Here is an 18,702-nt window from a genome sequence, read left to right as displayed (position 1 = left end):
GTGGAGAAGCACGGAGCTCAGCTCAGGCATGTACTGCTCTTGGCTGCTCTGAGCTCCTTGTAAGGTGGCTGGTCTGGGGGAGGGGCCAGCCACCAGGAAGTACAGCTACAGTCAGTGTGGCAGTAAGAATCTAGCTACCTCCGTGGCAGTGAGCTGCTGCCCGGCTCTGCGGATCCCCACTGCCACTGACGGCATGCACTGGGATCCCGGCCACCACTGGCCCATTACTCCGCGCCGCGGGCCCCCCTCTCTGTCCAGTAGCGGGGAGCAGACTGTGGGATGTGGGCAGCTGCATTAGTGTGGTGGCGGCAACGCATGCAGGGGGGTGCGGGCAGGAGTGCGGCTTTTGGTGTCACCCCCTTGGAGGTGCGGCGTGCACCCCCCTTGTGACGCCACTGTACACTAGACATAGTCTACCTGGCTTTTGTTAGAGTCCTCTAAGATAATAAAAAGTAGAAAGATCATGCCTACACTTTTTGCACAAATGGCTTAATGTAAGCTCTTTATAGTGGGGAATCTCTAATGCCCAGATCACTCCCATCTTGTGCCAAATAAAAAAAAAGTGTCCCTCAATTTACGGTGGTAGAATTTGTAGCAGGCCTTGTTGGGCCACCATATGATTCTTACACACAGTAAGTTTTTACATCGAGACAGAAAAAATGTGTAAAAACAAAAAAAGGAATCATTTTCATATGCAGAGTATACAATCCTGCTTTTTCCATAGGTGGATTAATGCCAAAGCAAGAACCAAAAATCATGTATTTGTAGTATTTTTTATGAAAAATAAGAAAAAAAAAATCACATTTGGTCTTAGTTCACTTTCTTGATATTGCAATAACCCAACACACACTTTTTTTTTTTTTAGCCATTATCCAACGTGTTAGGAGGAGCAAAAAGATATTGGTACTGTATTCTCTAAAAATGCGAAAACATAAAAAAATGGCCTCAGGGGGGTTTATAAAACAGTGGGCAGCCACTTTCATCTCTCCCCAATCTGTCACCGTTGTGACGATAGGGGCCGTGCAGCTTATTATTGCAGCGCAAAGCCGCTGCCTTCTAATAAGTTGCAGTGGGGACACCCCCTTAGTACATCCACAACAAGCAGCAGACTGTGACCAATTATTGCAAAATGCAGTAACCAGAGTTATATTTAAAAAAAAGTTTTTGTGGGTTACAAGTACAGCCACAATGATTGTTATATAGGCTTCTTCACACAAGCATTTAGAACCCCCCCACTAGAAATTCTGTTTTTGCACCTGACTTCTGTCTTTGCTATCTGGGATACACAGAGCTAAGGTTTACTTACTGTGTTAGCATTTGATACATTAATAAAAGGAACTTTCTTCTCCAGATTTTCTTTTGGTACTTCTAATTTTTACTCTATAAATTGTTTTCTCTTTTTAGCTTCCTTCTATACTTCTTAGTCATGTATTTATATTAGGCAGAATTGTTTCCTTGTGTTGCCCTTGGAGAAAACTGATTTGTACAGATGTGTCCTCATACATCTAGCCCCAATAAGCCACGTAGCGTGACTTGCCTGGTGTGAGTGAGCCGCCAGGTCCTCGCTACTTTGCTAGCGTCTGGTGTCTTTTTGACAAAAATGCGTCTAAGTCGTAATGCGACAAGGACACACCAGAAGACTGTGCTGATTAATTTATGTGACACATTGTATATCTGTGTGCACCTGAGTCTGTATATAAAGCACAACAGTACTACATTGTAGCACTTCGTATACAGACTCAGAGACTCAGTCGCACACAGATATAGAAGTGTTGCATATCACATTATTCAGCACACTCTCCATGGGCCATTGCGACTTAGGCGCATATTTGGCAAAAAAGACACCCGGCGCTAGCAGAGTCTCACGGGACCTGGCGAGCTGAGAGCGCTTTTTGAGCCCTGCAGCTTTCTCCCTGACGTATTTGTGCACTGAGCTTGACCCGGCATTGCCAGTTTCAGCTTACACAACCTCCCCAATGGCACAATGAAGGATCTTAGAAGTGCTGCTCTTTAAATCATAATTCTAGATGAGAGTAGACTTTTACTTACAGTAAGAAATGAAATGGTCTTATATATATAAATTACATAATAGGTTCTCGCTTAATAGTAATATACAATTATTAAGGAGTGAAATTCTTAAGAATGTTAGCAGTCAATGTTTTAGTAAAAGAAGAAAGAAAAAACAACCAGTAATAGTCCTGGCAATTCATGATGGCAACCATCAATCATCAAACAGTGATCTTTAAATATATTGTTACAGTTCTACAGTTTACAGAGGGCAATCTCTCCATGTGGTCTATTTATTAGAATTTGCATTTTAAATGCGATTCTTATATCAGTTAATATTGCAATTTTAGATATCACAAGGATTTATCATAATAAAGGTATCAGGACAGTGCTTGCAAGAAAGCTTGTGAAAGCCTTCACTTGCTGGGGCACACTCTTCACATGCTCAATAAGGCAGCACAGTGTGTATAGACAGAGCATGCAGCCTGTGTCAGATAGGACACAGGCTGCATGTATAAAGAAAATGGGTGTTTATAATATACAATAAATTAAACCAAGCTTACCTGCACACAGGGATCTCTTGATTGGTGAGCTCCTTCTGTAACCTGATCAGCTGAGCTGTCAGCCGGATGTTCACTGCAGCTGACCACGCAGGCTGCTCAGTGTCCTATCAGACACAGGCTGATTAAAGACCCCAACTCTAGGCTTTGCTCTGTCTGATAGATGTTATGAAGGGCAGAGCAGAACTACGGGAAACAGACCAAAGCCTCTACTAACGCACTCTTCAGATTGCGTTGGTTTAGAAGTGCTTGGTCGGCAAACACTTAGCAATTGAGGTTTGTTCAGTCTGGGCTGACCTCCATTTCCCATCAGAGGTATGGGATATGAGATCAGCATGCGGAGGTGATGTGAATTAAAGGGCATGGAGGATATTTTTATGAAATCCCCTCCTAAAGAACTTTGGTAAATGTATGTAGAAAAAAAACATTGATAAATATGCCCCCATGTCTTTAATCGTTTTGTTTTTTATTTCAGGCAGCAGAGAGCCCAGTCCAGTAATGCGTTCCAGTAGCACTTTACCTATACCCCAGCCCAACAGCGGACCACCAACACCTATAACTGGAACCAGCAACGATATGGAAGAGGAGAGAGGAGACCTCGTTCAGTTCTACAACAACATCTACATCGGAAAAATGAAAAGCTTTGCAATGAAGTACTCACAGGCTAACGTGGTAAGTGCACTTTTATATTTGCCCTGCTAAATTTTTGCGCTCAATATCTTAAACCAAATAAATAACTTAGAAAATGAAGTAAACCCAACGCAAAAGTCACATTAAATACAAAAAACTGCAGTGATATAAATGATTACTTTAAAAGCTTGAAAACAAAACATATACTGTATAACTGCACTATTGCTTCAATATGGTCTCTATACACAGACGACAACTACTTGCCCCACTCACCAGGGTTACAACATACCTGATGACTTGACTTCAGAAAGGATGGATGTGTGTTTATTTTTTAATCTTTTTTTAGTACAAAAATAAACATAACCGCCACCCCTAAATTCTAGTGTTTGCCAAGCAATGAAAGGAACCTGAAATAAAGTAGGAGCTGGTGCTATGCAAACCAACAGTGTCAGAGGATTGTAAGATACTGCTGTCTCCTATTAGTAATATAAAATATCTGGCTGGAGCTTAGCTGTGTAAATCAGGGGTGCTCACACTCAGTCACATAAGTGGTGCTGTCATTGTGAGTCAGCAGCTACTGCTAAAAAATGACAAGTGAGTGGCGCTTGTAGAGACTGCCAGTGTTGTGCCAGAAAAAAAAGCGCTTATAAATATGTTGTATCAAACGTACGGTAACATGTCTTCTTTAACAAAAAACTAGACTTATCCAACGATTCCTAATAACAAATATATTCAACAATGTTGCACACAATTGCAGTTGAAGTATAGCATTATATTACAGTTGCTGTGCACGTTGTAATGTAGAGAGTGGGGCTTTTACACAGAATAACATAATTTAATAGAATTTAAAGGACTCATTCTTGGCTGCCATCGGCATTCCTCCGTACTAATCCAATGCTGAGAGCAAAACTACGCTGGAATTTGCTGTGAGGCAATTGAACATAGCATGATCATATCTCAGGCATCTTCAGTTTTGGTAAAGCCTTAGAGATATTTACTGATTTCTCTTATGAATGGTGACCATTGTAAGCTGAGGGGCCTTGGAAGGGAAGCAGTACAAGAAACACATTTCTCTGCATGCCTTTACCTCGCATATTGTCAGTTCTGATAAGTTTCTGAAACTTTTACCTACTGTATAAGTGTATATAGCTATTACTAGAGTGTTGTTTACTTAGATTGTAAGAAGTCTCCAATATGCTGCCAATATATTTTTTCTCATTTATCTTACCTGGCGGACACTGCAAACCTTGGGGTATAGAGGGTGTAGTGACTTGAGTAGACTTGTTAGCAGTTTTCTTTCCACCTATAGAACTTTAGCTGTTAAAGGAGTGGTGCTCACTTAATGGGCCCTAAATTAAGTTACTGGAGCAGGTATACAAGTTTTACTTTTTTTTTTTTATTTTTTTATTTAACTGTTTAATAGCAGGGTTCTCTTTGAGAACTCCATTGGAGGGGGTGGGTAGAAGCACTCATCAGCTTTCCAATTTTACCGGTTCCTGGGGGAGGTTTCACCCAGTCACCATTGCTTTCTTTGCAAATCATATCAGACAAAGGGACTGCTTCTAAACCCAAGGCTGCTTGCAGGAAATCAGTCCTGCACTTTACCATCCAGATGTCAGGCCAAATTACCTCAGACTTTCAAAAACAGATGCGTGGCTTGTGAGAAAGAGGACCAAGGTCCATGTATGTCTGGGGGCAATGCTGGCTTGGATGAAGGCATTGGTGTGCCACATTGTGAAACGGATAGGTCAGAGTCCTTGTGAGGTTGGTAAACGGATTTTTTAGTCCGTTCCACAGCCAGTGCTTTGGATCAGTAATACAGTGGAGAAGTGAAATGAGCAAATACGGTGAGGGCTCCCATTCTCGAAATGACAGATCGGTATATATGGATAACACAAATGAAGCATTAAAGTATTTTTTGAGAAACTGTCATGGATGCTGCTCACAGCCTGTAGTACAATGAGGGTTATATAGTAACAAAGAGGGCCCTGGAGGCTTTGCCTTTTGATAGTTATGTACCTTTTTGACCTGAAGCTGGACAGTATCATCTTTCAGGGCATGGGGAAAATTGCTCTTTCCTCCCAGTCAATGTACCTAAACCAAAAGAAAATTCTCTCCTGGCACATATGGGGGTCACCAAAGGGGTATGCAGGCTGGACCTGGCTGGCATCCTTGTTCCAAGCCTTCTGATAAACTGCATGATGGGTCAAATTTTCCCCAGATCAGTGGCTCAGGAGCATTATACCCTTTTTCGGATTTCACCCCTTTCACATCAGCGGCTGGACCTAGATTATTTCATGACCTGGGACACCCTGTTTACACTGCACCATTCCCTTCTGGGTTCAAACCTGGTAATGACTAGGGTCGGATTCAGGGGTCACTCAACCTAGGTTTATATCCTGGCAATAACAGCAGTATTCATTCCAGAGGTAGACCACTAGAAAGCTGACTTTCTAAGTTCATCCTGGGCAGTAGTCGCTTGATCTGGAGGTAGACACCCAACTTGTGGAAAGGTTGGATCCACCAAAAGGCCACATGATGGCTCACTACTGGGCAAGAATCCTGGATGATCAGGAATGCTTATTGGATGCAATAACTGTACTAACTAGTGTATCTTTTTCCTCCGATTTCCATGCTTCCTCGGGTACTAAAGAATGCCAAGAAAGGTGGTGTACCATTAATTTTGGTTGCCCTGGATTGGCCAAGATGATCATTGTATGCCAACATTCTAGGCATGTTAGCAGAGCTAGCTGGGAGGGAGGCTACCCCTAATTTTTTTTCTCACCATGACCTTACTCGGCTGGCTTTGCATCATTGCTGTTGAAGCCATGATTTTTCAGGCTATGGGCTGGATTCAGTTAGCTGCGAAAAGCGAGATGTTTTCGCCTCATTCGCGTGTTTTGAGGCAAAGTTTTTGCCTGCTTACTCAATGCGCGCACAGGCTTTTCGCCCTATTCAATTGTAAAACAGGCGAAAACGCATGTGGGCGAATGCAGTGAATAGCAGAACTGGCGAAAAGGTCAGTGTTTGGTAGGAAATCAGTCTTCACCCCCAATAAAGCCAAACTCTCCCGGGGAATCAATATAGAAGTGTATTATTAGCCATAATGAAAGTAATTAGGGATCTTGTAATGAGTCAAAGGGCTGTTATATATATATATATATATACATACACACACGTGTGATCTATACACATGGATATATACATATACTGTGTATATATCGTGTATATATATAAATATCCATGTGTATAGATCACACGTGTGTGTATGTATATATGTGTGTGTATATGTGTATGTGTATATATATATATATATATATCTCACAGGGGCTCTGCACTCACCATAATAACTAACAATAATAATAATAAACATAATAAACAGTGGGGTGTTTTGGTTCATGAATTGATCAATGCATTTAAGCTTGCAGCCCCCATCACGGGACCCCACTTTACTGCAAGTCCCTACTCTATTGCTCAGAATAATAACATGGACATAGCCATCACATTAGTGTTAAACTCAGGGTATGCTATCAAGGTTTAAAGCTCAGAGCAGCTTCGCTTTTAAATGTGAGACAGTTATTATTGTTAGATGGGGCTGCAAGGGGTCACATACCATGTTGCATGTTGCATCCCAAATCTAGGAATGGAGAGTGCCGTGGATTAGTGCTTTTTATATATATATATATATATATATATATACACACATATAGGGCTTTGCGGTTTATATATGGGGTGGGGCTTGCAAAAATGGAGGAGGGAGAGAATGGGTTGGCTCTTTGGCCAGCGGCTGCTCCCTCTACTATTTGCAGCCGCTGGGGAGCCGCTAACAGGGTGGTGGACGGGGGCAGAGAAATGGTCAGCGCTGATAGCGCTACCTTCTATTTGCCCGGCGGCTGCTCTATCTAGTTTGCAGCCGCCGGGCTGCTGCTAGCGGGGGTGGAGAGAGATAGAAGGACAGCGATGATAGCGCTGTCCTTTTCTGCCCGGCAGCTGCTCTGCTCTGCCATTAGCCGCCGGGCTGCTGCTGGCTCCGGAGGAGGGAGAGAAGGACAGCGCTATCAGCGCTGTCTCTCCGGAGGGGGAGGGAGAGAAGGACAGCACTGCCTTCTCTGCCCTGTCAGCAGCCGCCGGGCTGCTGTCGGGGGTGGGTAAGTCGGCGCTGGGCTGTCCGATCGCTGCTAGCAGTGATCAGCCGGCCCATGGGGAGGGACAGTGTGCAGAGGGACCAGGAGGTCCCTCTGTGATTGGCGGCTGCTAGAAAATTAGTTTCCAGCAGCCGCCCACAAAGCTTTCCTGACTGGTCGTATCAGATACGACTATGTCAGGGAAAGCCCAGTCTGGTATGGTCATATCTGATACGACCATGCCAGGCAAGTGGTTAAGCAATATCTTTTATGAAAAATAATTGCTGTCGTTAAATTGGGGGTACATGTAAATGGATACTAGTATATTTTGATGCTTGTAAAGTGCTGAGTAAAATTTTTATTACAAATACACCTGCTGCAGCCTCCTGCAATCCTAAAAACACATGTCCCCTATAGAGCACCCTTAAATACCTGTCCCAGTACTTAAACACAATTTTCAACACTTTTTTTCATTTCATCCCAAAAATGACATGTCTCTTTTGGGGTGAATTAAGATTATTATTTTTTGCCTAATTAGTCATTAGGGGTGGGGGGGGGGGGGGGGTAGGGTGTACACCTTTTCTACTGCCTTTGGGTGGAGAAACTTTTTTGCCTGCTTTTGCCTATGGAGTTTTCGACTAGGCGAATACGTTTTGGAATTGAATAGGACGCTATTTCGGAAACAGACGAAAACCACGCATATGCGAAAGCGGATCGCTGCTTTTTGCCTCTAATTGAATATGGGCCTAACAGGCTATCTGAGCAAATAATTTCAACCAGTCCCTTTAAAAAATGACGCTATTTATGTCAGTATACTCTGTGGACTTAAAATTCCTCACCTGGAAGATTTTTTTAATGGTTGTTGCCTCTGCAAGATGAGTGTCTAAACTGGCTGCCCTATCCTGTAGGTCACCATACCTATTTTTATGAGAACAGGGCTGTCCTGCTTAGCAAGCATTTGTTCCATCCCATTAGTTTTCATATTCCATCTATACCAGGGTATTGTTATCCCTGATCTAGATTTAGGAACTAGAGACTTTATATCCCAGATGTAGTCACAGCTTTGCCGATTTAGGTTGATCTTCCTTGTGAAAGACTGATAGCCTCCTGGTTCTTTGATACACACAAGTGGGGATGGGCAGAGTCAAAAAAGTTAGTGGCCTGATGGATTAGGCATATATTTTGGAGAAGGCTCAAATTCTCGGTCATATTGAGGCCCACTTAGGAATGGGACCTTAGTTTAACAGTGTTGCAAATGGGTTCTCTGTGCATATGTTACTTTCAATGTTCTTGTAAAGATATCAGTTTCTGGAGAAAAGTTCTGCTTGCAGCTTTGCTTGCGTATACCCTCCCTAATGGGCATATTTGGAAAGTTCCCAAGGTCAACAGTGTCTGTCAGAATAAATGACAAAACAAGATTTTTGGTACTCCCCTTTAAATCTATATGGAGGGCACTGCATTCCTACCCCTTCCTCTATTTGAGTGTTGTTCTGGTTTGATTGTTTAGTTCTATATGAGCTTTGTTACTGTAAATACTAAACTGAAGTCCTATTAGAGGAGGTAACAACTGCGTACAAGCTTAAATTAACTAGACATGAATACTCCGGTTGATCTCTACAACCCAAGGAGAGCAGTGACCCCCAGATGGATTCAGAGAAATGGATTTATCAGTAAGTACTATTTTCCCCAATAACTGAAACCCCCCCTACTCCTCCCCAAATATACTGCATTATATACACTACCGTTCAAAAGTTTGGGGTCACTTAGAAATGTCCTAATTTTTTTTTTTTAAAAGCACTGTTTTTTTTTCAATGAAGATAACATTAAATTAATCAGAAATACACTCTATACATTGTTAATGTGGTAAATGACTATACTAGCTGCAAATGTCTGTTTTTTAAAGGAATATCTACATAGGTGTATAGAGGCACATTTCTAGCAACCATCACTCCAGTGTTCTAATGGTACATTGTGTTTGCTAAGTGCTTTAGAAGACTAATGGATGATTAGAAAACCCTTGTGCAATTGGAAGCGGGGTTGCTTGTTAGAGAAGCTATAAAACTGGCCTTCTTTTGAGCTAGTTGAGTATCTGGAACATCACATTTGTCGGTTCGATTATACTCTCCAAATGGCCAGAAAAAGACAACTTTCATGTGAAACTCGACAGTCTATTCTTGTTCTTAGAAATTAATGCTATTCCATGCAAGAAACTGAACATTTCCTACAACGGTGTGTACTACTCCCTTCAGAGAACAGCGCAAACAGGCTCTAACTGGAGTAGAAAGAGAAGTGGGAGGCCCCGGTGCACAACTGTGCAAGAACACAAGTACATTAGAGTCTCTAGTTTGAGAAATAGACGTCTCACAACTCCTCAACTGGCAGCTTCATTAAATAGTACCCGCAAAATGCCAGTGTCAACGTCTACAGCGAAGAAGCGACTCTGGGATGCTGGCCTTCTAGGCAGAGTGGCAAAGAAAAAGCCATATCTGAGACTGGCCAATAAAAAGAAAAGATTAATATGGGCAAAAGAACACAGACATTGGACAAAGGAAGACTGGAAAAAAGTGTTCTGGACAGACGAATCGAAGTTTGAATCACACAGAAGAACATTTGTGAGCCGCAGAAGAAGTGAAAAGATGCTGTAAGATTGCCTGACGCCATCTGTCAAGCATGGTGGAGATAATGTGATGGTCTGGTGCTGCTTTGGTGTTGGTAAAGTGGGAGATTTGTACAAGGTAAAAGGGATTTTGAATAAGGAAGGCTATCACTCCATTTTGCAACGCCATGCCATACCCTGTGGACAGTGCTTGATTGGAGCCAATTTCCTCCTCCAACAGGACAATGACCCAAAGCACACCTCCAAATTATGCAAGAACTATTTAGGGAAGAAGCAGGCAGCTGGTATTCTGTCTGTAATGGAGTGGCCAGTGCAGTCACCAGGTCTCAACCCCATTGAGCTGTTGTGGGAGCAGCTTGACTGTATGGTACGCAAGAAGTGCCCATCAAGCCAATCCAACTTGTGGGAGGTGCTTCAGGAAGCGGGGGGTGAAATTTCTTCAGATAACCTTAACAAATTAACAGCTAGAATGCCAAAGGTCTTCAATGCTGTAATTGCTGCAAAAGGAGCATTCTTTGACAAAAGCAAAGTTTGAAGGACAAAATTATTATTTAGAATGAAAATCATTATTTCTAACCTTGCCAATGTCTTGACTATATTTTCTATTTATTTTGCAACTCATTTGATAAATAAAAGTCCGTTTTCATGTAAAACACAAAATTGTCTGGGTGACCCCAAACTTTTGAATGGTTTAGTATTTTATGTCTTTTCACCTTGAGGTTTAAAACATGAAAAGCCAACTGTTATGAATCCCAAGAAGAATCTCTTCAGCAGGAGGGAATAGTTATATTGAGGATTATTATAGCAATGGGATCAACCGAAGGATAGTGCAGTTGTAACCCAAGACCATAGATGCTAGACAAATGTGGAGACCTAGTGGTCATGTAGCAACCTTGAGTCCTGGAGGTGCTTGACAAAGGTGGAGACCTATTGGTCATGTAGCAGCCTTGAGGGCTGGAGATGCTTGGCAAAGGTGGTGACCTGATGGTCACAGAGCAGCCTTGAGAGCTGGAGATACTTGGCAAAGGTGGTGACCTGATGGTCATGGAGCAGCTTGAATGGTTGGAGATGTTCCGAGATGCAGAGCAGCGGAGATAACCTTGGTGTACGATCAAGTCCACTCAGACACTGTACTGCGGTTAATGCCGCCATGATGGTGTGGCAAATGTGATGACTGAAGACGCAGAGCAGCGGAGATTGCCGTGATGTTTAGGCTTAGTCCACTCAGACGCTGCACTGCGGTTAATGCCACCGGGAAGTGATGTGGAGACTGGGAGATGTGTACACACACTGCAGAGGTAGTTGTGGTGTAAGGCTGGAGACCCTCGGACGCAGTAGTGCGCACTGTGCCGCTGGAATATGACACGGCCCTTGAAACACTGGAGGCACTCTGCAGCGGAGATAACCGCAATGTTATGCTGGAACCTCAGGCGTTGCAGTGAGGTTAATACTGCTGGGATGTTATACAACAGGAGACACGACAGACTCAGGACTGGAGATGCTGACAATCACAATGAGAGATACCAACTGTATGGAACTGGAAACACATGTAAGACGCTATCCCTGGCATCCGAGCAACGCACCAGTAGGACAGAAAAAAGGAGGAAGAACCAATCCAGTCCCGGCAGGGATGACTTACAGCCGGATGGGAGGACATCATGAGTTGACAGCGTAGCGTCTCTGTCTCCCACCACAGGCCTAAGAGAATTGCCAGAAGCACCGTTGTCCAACAAGATGCGGCGGTGGCTTGTGACACCTACAAGCTTTCACAGTGATGTGAAAGAGTAATCTAAGATTTCTTAAAGGAAAGCAGAGTAAACTTTTTAATGAATACATTAGGGAACCAAATTAATGCATAATAAGGTCTGCAAAAGGGGTGCACTGCCATTTCTCCACCGAAACACAGTGAGAGCCAAAGACAAAACACTTGAAAAAGTAGCGAATCATCTCAGAAGTTGGCCGTCCTGGGACTATATATGGCATACCTTAAAGTGAGTCAAGAAGTCTCAAAGTATCTTAAAAATAAGACATTTCAAATCCTGCAGACTTTTGCCTATGCTAAACTCAGTGTTCATAGACAATAGAAACATGGGCTTCATGGTAGAGTAGAACCAACTGCTTGTGTCTTATTGGCCAGGAAACATTTGGATGATCCAAAAGCCTTTTGGGAGAATGATCTATGGACAGATAAGCCAAAGAGCAACACTGGACCCATTATCTCTGGTCTAAAGCAGCATTCCAATGTATGACTGTAGGATATTTAGTCTAAGATAAGGGGCAGATTCAATTATGCACAGGGCATACCGGGAGCTTGTAGTCTAGAACTACTCAACTACAATCCCATTTGCTTGCACGGTAAGCCTGCGGATAATGCGCGTTAACCTATAAATTCTGTGTTAGGTGCCCGGAGCGATGGAGTTACACCTCACGGTAAGCTACAGAGGGTGCACTTAACACCCTCAGGATAGAGCTTCACCCTCTGGGCTCTTACTGCGTGGGATAGCGGCAATAATTTAACAGCTCAGGGTGCAGCTGCATGGTAAGCCCTGTGGCGCATTGGATTTGCCTGTGTATGTGGTAGCGTGATGGTGTGGGAATGCTCAGTACCTGGGCAACTTTCCACAATTGAAGGGAACATGAATTCATCCATTGTGAGCTGAAGCATAATTGGATCTTGCAGCAAAACAATCACTGAAATCTAAAGTGTGCTGATTGAAAGTTTATCTGATTGATGATTTAAATCACACAATTTTTTTTTTGTTTAAAAATCTTTGAATGAAATCACGATTATTTAAAAAAAAAAAATAAGAACATCAAGGTGTTTAATGTGCATTTTCCACCAATTTTAAAAGTACATAGTTTCATTACCAGCTACAGTTTCTGAAGCAATCATGGTAGCAGTAGAGCAATTGCTAACAGCTGCAGCATTATCTGCTTTAGTTGAAAGAATAATTTTCAACATTTGGTTTGGTGCAGTCAAAACTGAGAAACTGCTTGCAAAGCTGCAAATCTTGTGTTTCTTTTTAAGGTGTTCAATAAACCAAAAGTGTAGGCTTATTCAGATTTACACATCAGGAAAGGCAACTACCAACTATTGTAACTTTTAACATCATTGCCGTTTCTTTCCTTTTGCAGTTTGTGTGATGTGTGTAGATTACTGTGCCATGCCATGATTCATGGTGACACTGTCAAATCATTTAAATTAAATAGATTAAAGTTACAGTATTTTAAAATAACTTTGTATTATTGTTTTTACTTGATTTGTTTACTTGATCATTTTTTATAAAAATCCAATTTAAATAATAAAAAAAAATATTTTCTTTTTTTTTTAAATCATCATTTTTTTTTTTCACACCCTTCTGAAAACACAGAAGCATATTCACTTACAGGTGGATGGAAAAAAGGATATAAAAGTTTTTGAATAACTTAGCCAAAGTCCAGAACTGAACCAAACAGAGATTATGTGAAATAAGCAGTCGTCCATGCCGTTCTGATGTGAAGCCAGGGAACATGGGATAGACTGCAGAAAGCATTATTATTGATATAGTGCTACCATTATATACAACACTGTACAGAGAATATTTGTCATGCACTATGCTCCCTGTCCTATTAGAGCCTACATTCTAAATTCCCTAATTCTTGTCTTAACCTACCAGAGTGTGGGAGAAAACCAGAGCACCCAGCGGAAACCCACTCAAACATGGGGAGAACATAGAAACTCTATATAGATATTGTAGATAGAGCTCTGGCCAGGAATTGAAATCATGACCCCAGTACTTTGAGAGAACACTACTAGCCACTGTGCCACCATGTTGTAGTCACTGCAGCTAAAGGTGGCACAACTAGTTATTAAGTGGAGGGGAGGGGAGGGGCAATAACTTTTTTGCATAGTGCAAGTTGGTGTTGGATAACTTGAAATAAATTAAAACGGGGAAAAAAAAAACTGGGGGTTGTCCTTATCCTATATTAGATTCTAGGTAAATATATGAAAATACCCAATGTGAACAATAATAGAAAAGGGGCAGATACTATTTCATAGAACTTAATTTACAGGTTTGAAAAATAATTAAGATGTTCTCAACAATACCTATATAAGCAGTTGTCCTCTGTTATTACTTAATATTAATACAGTGTATGTTTCTATTTTTTTAAAAACAGGAAATTGTAGATATTCAGCCTTTCACTCTTTTACAGGACAAAGCAACGCCGCTCTCCCCGTATCCATCAATGCGGATCCTGTCCCCACGCCGTGTGCAGCTGTCCCATAGTTACCCCATCTACATTTCGCCACACAGTGAAGATACCACCACCTCATCCCCTAGTGAAAAGATCTGTTACTACTTTAACCTCAGCCCTGCAAAGGTGAGGGATGCACACATACCTAGGTACAATGTAAATATACAAAGATTTATTTTAGAGAGCATTGCATGGCAAGGGGTTTTATAATACATGCTTGATCGCACCTAAGGGTGGGAGTTTTTAGAAGTGGAGATGTTGCCCATAGCAACCATTTGGATTCTACTTAACATTTAACTAGCACCCTCTAGTAATAGCTAGAATCTGATTAGTTGCTATGGGCAACATCTCCACTTCTAAAAGCTCTAAATTTACCTCCTAGACATGCATTTCTGATGGGTGAAACAGTATACTATTTATAATGTATTTACAGCAACTTTGAAATATTGTCTCAACCGTCTTTAAATACATTTTTATTGGCTCTATTAGCAGCCATATAGGGCCGTATTCAGTTGCCGGCGAGTAGTCCCAGACTTATCGCCTGCCGAAGTTTTTGCCGTCATCGCTTGTTTTGCCTCCGGAAAAGTATCGCGCTCGTCACCGCGATTCGCCCTTTTCAATTCCAAAGGACGCGAAAACGTGTCCCGGCGAAACTCAAATCGGTGAAAAAGTCCTGTCGGATTTGGGGAAATCACCCTGATGCACCCCAAAAGATGCACTGACATGGGGGATCACTATTGATAACCCTGAATAGCCCTGCTTGAAGGTATTTGGGGTGCTTAAATGGTCTCAATTGGTGCTATTTTGCAGCTTTGCACAAGTGGTGAAGAATAGCATTTTGCAGTTTTATTTGGCAAAAATAAGTAGTCCCAGCAAATTTGGGGTACATGAAAATAAGTGCTAGTATGGTCAAACGCACCTTCAGCAGGCACCTGCAATCAAAAAAAAGCTTGGCCATACTTGGGGGACCCCCTGGAGTTGATTTCGCTAGTTTTTAATATCCCCCAACTTTGTTTTTTTTTTTTTTTTCACCCCCAAAACGAAAGTACTGTTTTGGGGTGTTGTAAAGTATTTAACTTTTTTGACGCAGTTTACCTTTGGGGGACTGTTCCAAGGCTGCAGGTGTGTTCCCGCAACTTTGCACCCCTAACCCCCAATTCGGCATTTTTTTCCGCCTCCATTCACAGGCAAATCATTTCTGCTGGTTACAAGGCGCAGACTCTTCGCACCGGCGAAATGTCTTTGCAATTGAAAACGACATAAAGACTCCTACAGGCGAAATGACATCGGCGAAAACTTTTCGCCGAGAACAGCTATTCGCCGGCAATTAAATATGGTTCTTAATATAATTAATAAATACTAGTCTGTTAATCTAAGTATGTATTAATTTGACCCCTAATTCATTCATTAAATATTGTCCCATTCTTGCTTCAATGAAAATAAAAAAAATATTGCCCAGATAAGATAAATTATTAAATTTTTTCCACACCTTAATCAATACATAATAAATGTATTGTCCACATCTTCTGATTGAACAGACAGCTTCCCAATGGTTTAGATCAGGGGTGCGGAACCTTTTTTCGTCAGAGGGCCATTTTAATATATATAACATTTTTCAGAGGGCCACACCAAATGATTCCGGGAGCCTTATACGGTCCCTGGGCCTGAGGTTCCCCATACCTGGTTTAGATGAACCAGACAACTGTTTGGCCATTTCTAAATAGTGCACATTGGCAGTATCAGAATGACTTCCCAAACTGCTGAATAGCACATCCATCGGCACGGAGGTCAAAACTGCCGGTGATGTACAGTGGTTTCTTAAAGTGTCACACAACTACTCTTTAGTAAAATTATCCTTAGATGGTGCAATGAGGCTAGGGGTGGAATTAATGAATTCTATATTCTAATGTTTTGCATTCTCACTTTACAGAGATTGCAAGAGATAAACAGCATGATCAGAACGGGAGAGACCCCAACCAAGAAACGGGGGATCCTATTGGAAGATGGGAGTGAGTCACCGGCCAAGCGGATATGCCAAGATAACCACAGCGCCCTCTACAGGAGGCTCCAAGATGTGGCGAATGACAGAGGGAATCCTTGAGCACGTCAGGCTGTTGGACTATCCCCACTGCAGTATTTTATATGAGTATATAAATATTTTGTAACATTATGTAACTGGAGACACCAGGACTTTGCCTTGTAGTTTTTTGCTGAACCCTCCAGAAGTCATGGGTTGATATATTGACAAGAGGAGACATTTACTAAAGACACGAAGGAGCACTTAGGCAGTGAAACTGCCCATAGGTTGCACTAGATATGTAAGTTTACATAAACAAGTCTCGGTGATTATCTAACGAACATAAAATTATGTTCAAGAAATATTAATATAATAATTGCAGGCGGCCGTTTCGAGGAAAAACTGAATCAGTTGCTCACCCTGGTATACCTGGGGTGATATGATGATATAGTCCTATTACAACTCACAGAGACTTAAAGGAATAAGCAAGAGGACAGCGAATCGTTTTGCAGGACATGTGAAGTTTCTCACTGATGAAGCAGCCTGCAATCTCGTGTGTTAATTATTTACTCACAGTTTACCAAACTGGCATCTAAAATAAAAATAAATACATTATAATGGTTCCTTAGAGGTTTTACTAATACCTTACAGAGCTCACTACTCTGGGTAATTTGTTACCTTTCATATTATTACCAGAAACAAATTCAGTTAAGTTATATTATTTATTTTTCACCTTCTGTTTTCATTGACCCTCAATAAGTGACTTATTAATAATGGAGGTATTTAAACGAAAAAGAAAATAAACCAGAAAGCACATTTTAAAATACTTCTTAAATCCACGTTTTAAATTTATGATAACATTAAAAAAAATAATAAAAATCAATGTTAATGTATATAAATGTTAATGTTTGAAATGTTTTGCTGTACAAGAAAGCTTGTTAATGAAATAACACATTGTACAAAATTGTCTGGTGTGTTCATTCTGCCTTTTGAATATATGAGAATTATAAAATAGTCTTAGGCTACTTGACTAAAGTACGGTACGTGTATACCGCCGCCCGGAGCTCTCATACTAATATTGCACTGAGGTACAAATTCCCAACCACTACGCAGTTTGGCTAAACCATCCCCATGATGCGCTGACATCATATAAGAATATAGAATTGACACTGACTTCCGAGGACCTAAAGATAACACAAATTCTTTTACTGGAGAATTGGAAATAGAAGGGGGAACATCCTGAAATTGGGCAGTTAAGGCATGTCTGAGTTGCAAAAACCTATAGGAATATGTAGCTAGAAGATTAAATTCTTCCTTCAGTTGAGTAAAAGATTTCAAAACCTCATTTAAATATAACTGCCCCACTGTACCAATACCTCTTTTATCCCAAACCTGTCTAACAGAAAGAGTGTCCAATTCAGAGAAACGACACGAACACCACATGGGGGTGTCCGGATCAATCCCATCAAGCTGGATTATTGTATGTACCTCTCACCATATTTTAATTGTTTAACAAGGAGGGGAGGACTACTCCTGGAAATCTTACCACTTAGCAAGGCCTCCATTGGGGTATGTCCCGGCGTTGCCCGCGACACAAGGAGAGTATGTAAGGAGTCAGCATGGTTGTCCTGCAACCAAGACAGAACATGAGCCAACTGTGCAGCATAATAGTAGAATCGAAAATGCGGAAGGGCCATACCACCACTCACCCTAGATCTAGTGAGAACATCAATTTTCAATCTAGGCCTCTTACCTGCCCAAATAAGAGAAGAAAGCATACTATTTAATTTCCAAAATATAGATGCAGGAATATATACTGGGGACTGTTGCAATATATAGAGAAATTTGGGTTGCAACACTATTTTTATCAGGTTCACTCTGCCCATAATTGTAAGAGGAAGCTTAGTCCAAGAACCAATCTTCTCCCTCAAATAAGTGAACAATGCATTAAATTCAAATCTATAAAATCTCCTGTTCGATTAGATATCCAGACCTCCAAATATTAAATCTAGGAACCCAACAAAGAGGCAACGGCATCTCAGGAGCAACAGGAGGAGCACCCCTCAATGGTAATATAAAAGATTTACCCCAATTAGTAACGAGGCCTGAATAGCCGCTAAACTCTGCAAATACTTTGAGAACCACGGGCATGGCTTTCCTATATTCTTTAAGAAACAAAAGTAAATCATCTGTGTATAAAGCTATTGTATCAACTCTAGTCCCCAGCTGTAATCCCACAACATCGGAGTGAGCCCGCAGAATACATGCCAGTGGTTCTATTGCTAGGGGGAAAAGGGCAGGGGATGATGGACAACCCTGTCTCGTACCGCAAAATAATGAAAATGAAGGGGAAATAAAACCGTTACCAGATATTCTAGCACTGGGTCTATCATATATAAGTTGTACCCATTTGAGGAAGACAGGCCCCACCCCCATACACTGTATAACCTCCCACAAATTGGGCCATTCGACCAAGTCAAAAGCTTTTGACGCATCTAATGAAACAATGAC

General features: G+C 41.6%; 1 protein-coding gene across 3 annotated transcripts in view; it reads left to right on the top strand.

Moving 5' to 3' along the window:
* Positions 1–17,119, top strand: part of RBL2 (RB transcriptional corepressor like 2) — a 104,880-nt gene extending 87,761 nt beyond the window's left edge. For all 3 annotated transcript variants that reach the window (XM_088471860.1, XM_088471859.1, XM_088471861.1), the window contains 3 exons: positions 3,043–3,239; positions 14,133–14,300; positions 16,105–17,119. In XM_088471860.1, coding sequence (XP_088327986.1) covers positions 3,043–3,239; positions 14,133–14,300; positions 16,105–16,275 — 536 coding nt within the window. In that variant the 3' untranslated portion in view covers positions 16,276–17,119. The remainder of the gene's footprint in view (positions 1–3,042; positions 3,240–14,132; positions 14,301–16,104) is intronic.
* Positions 17,120–18,702: the final 1,583 nt, after the last annotated feature.

Source organism: Taudactylus pleione, unplaced genomic scaffold, assembly GCF_031769625.1.
Source record: "Taudactylus pleione unplaced genomic scaffold, aTauple2 ptg000117l, whole genome shotgun sequence".
In the NCBI taxonomy this organism is placed as follows: domain Eukaryota; kingdom Metazoa; phylum Chordata; class Amphibia; order Anura; family Myobatrachidae; genus Taudactylus; species Taudactylus pleione.
This window is presented reverse-complemented; position numbering and strand designations above follow the sequence as displayed.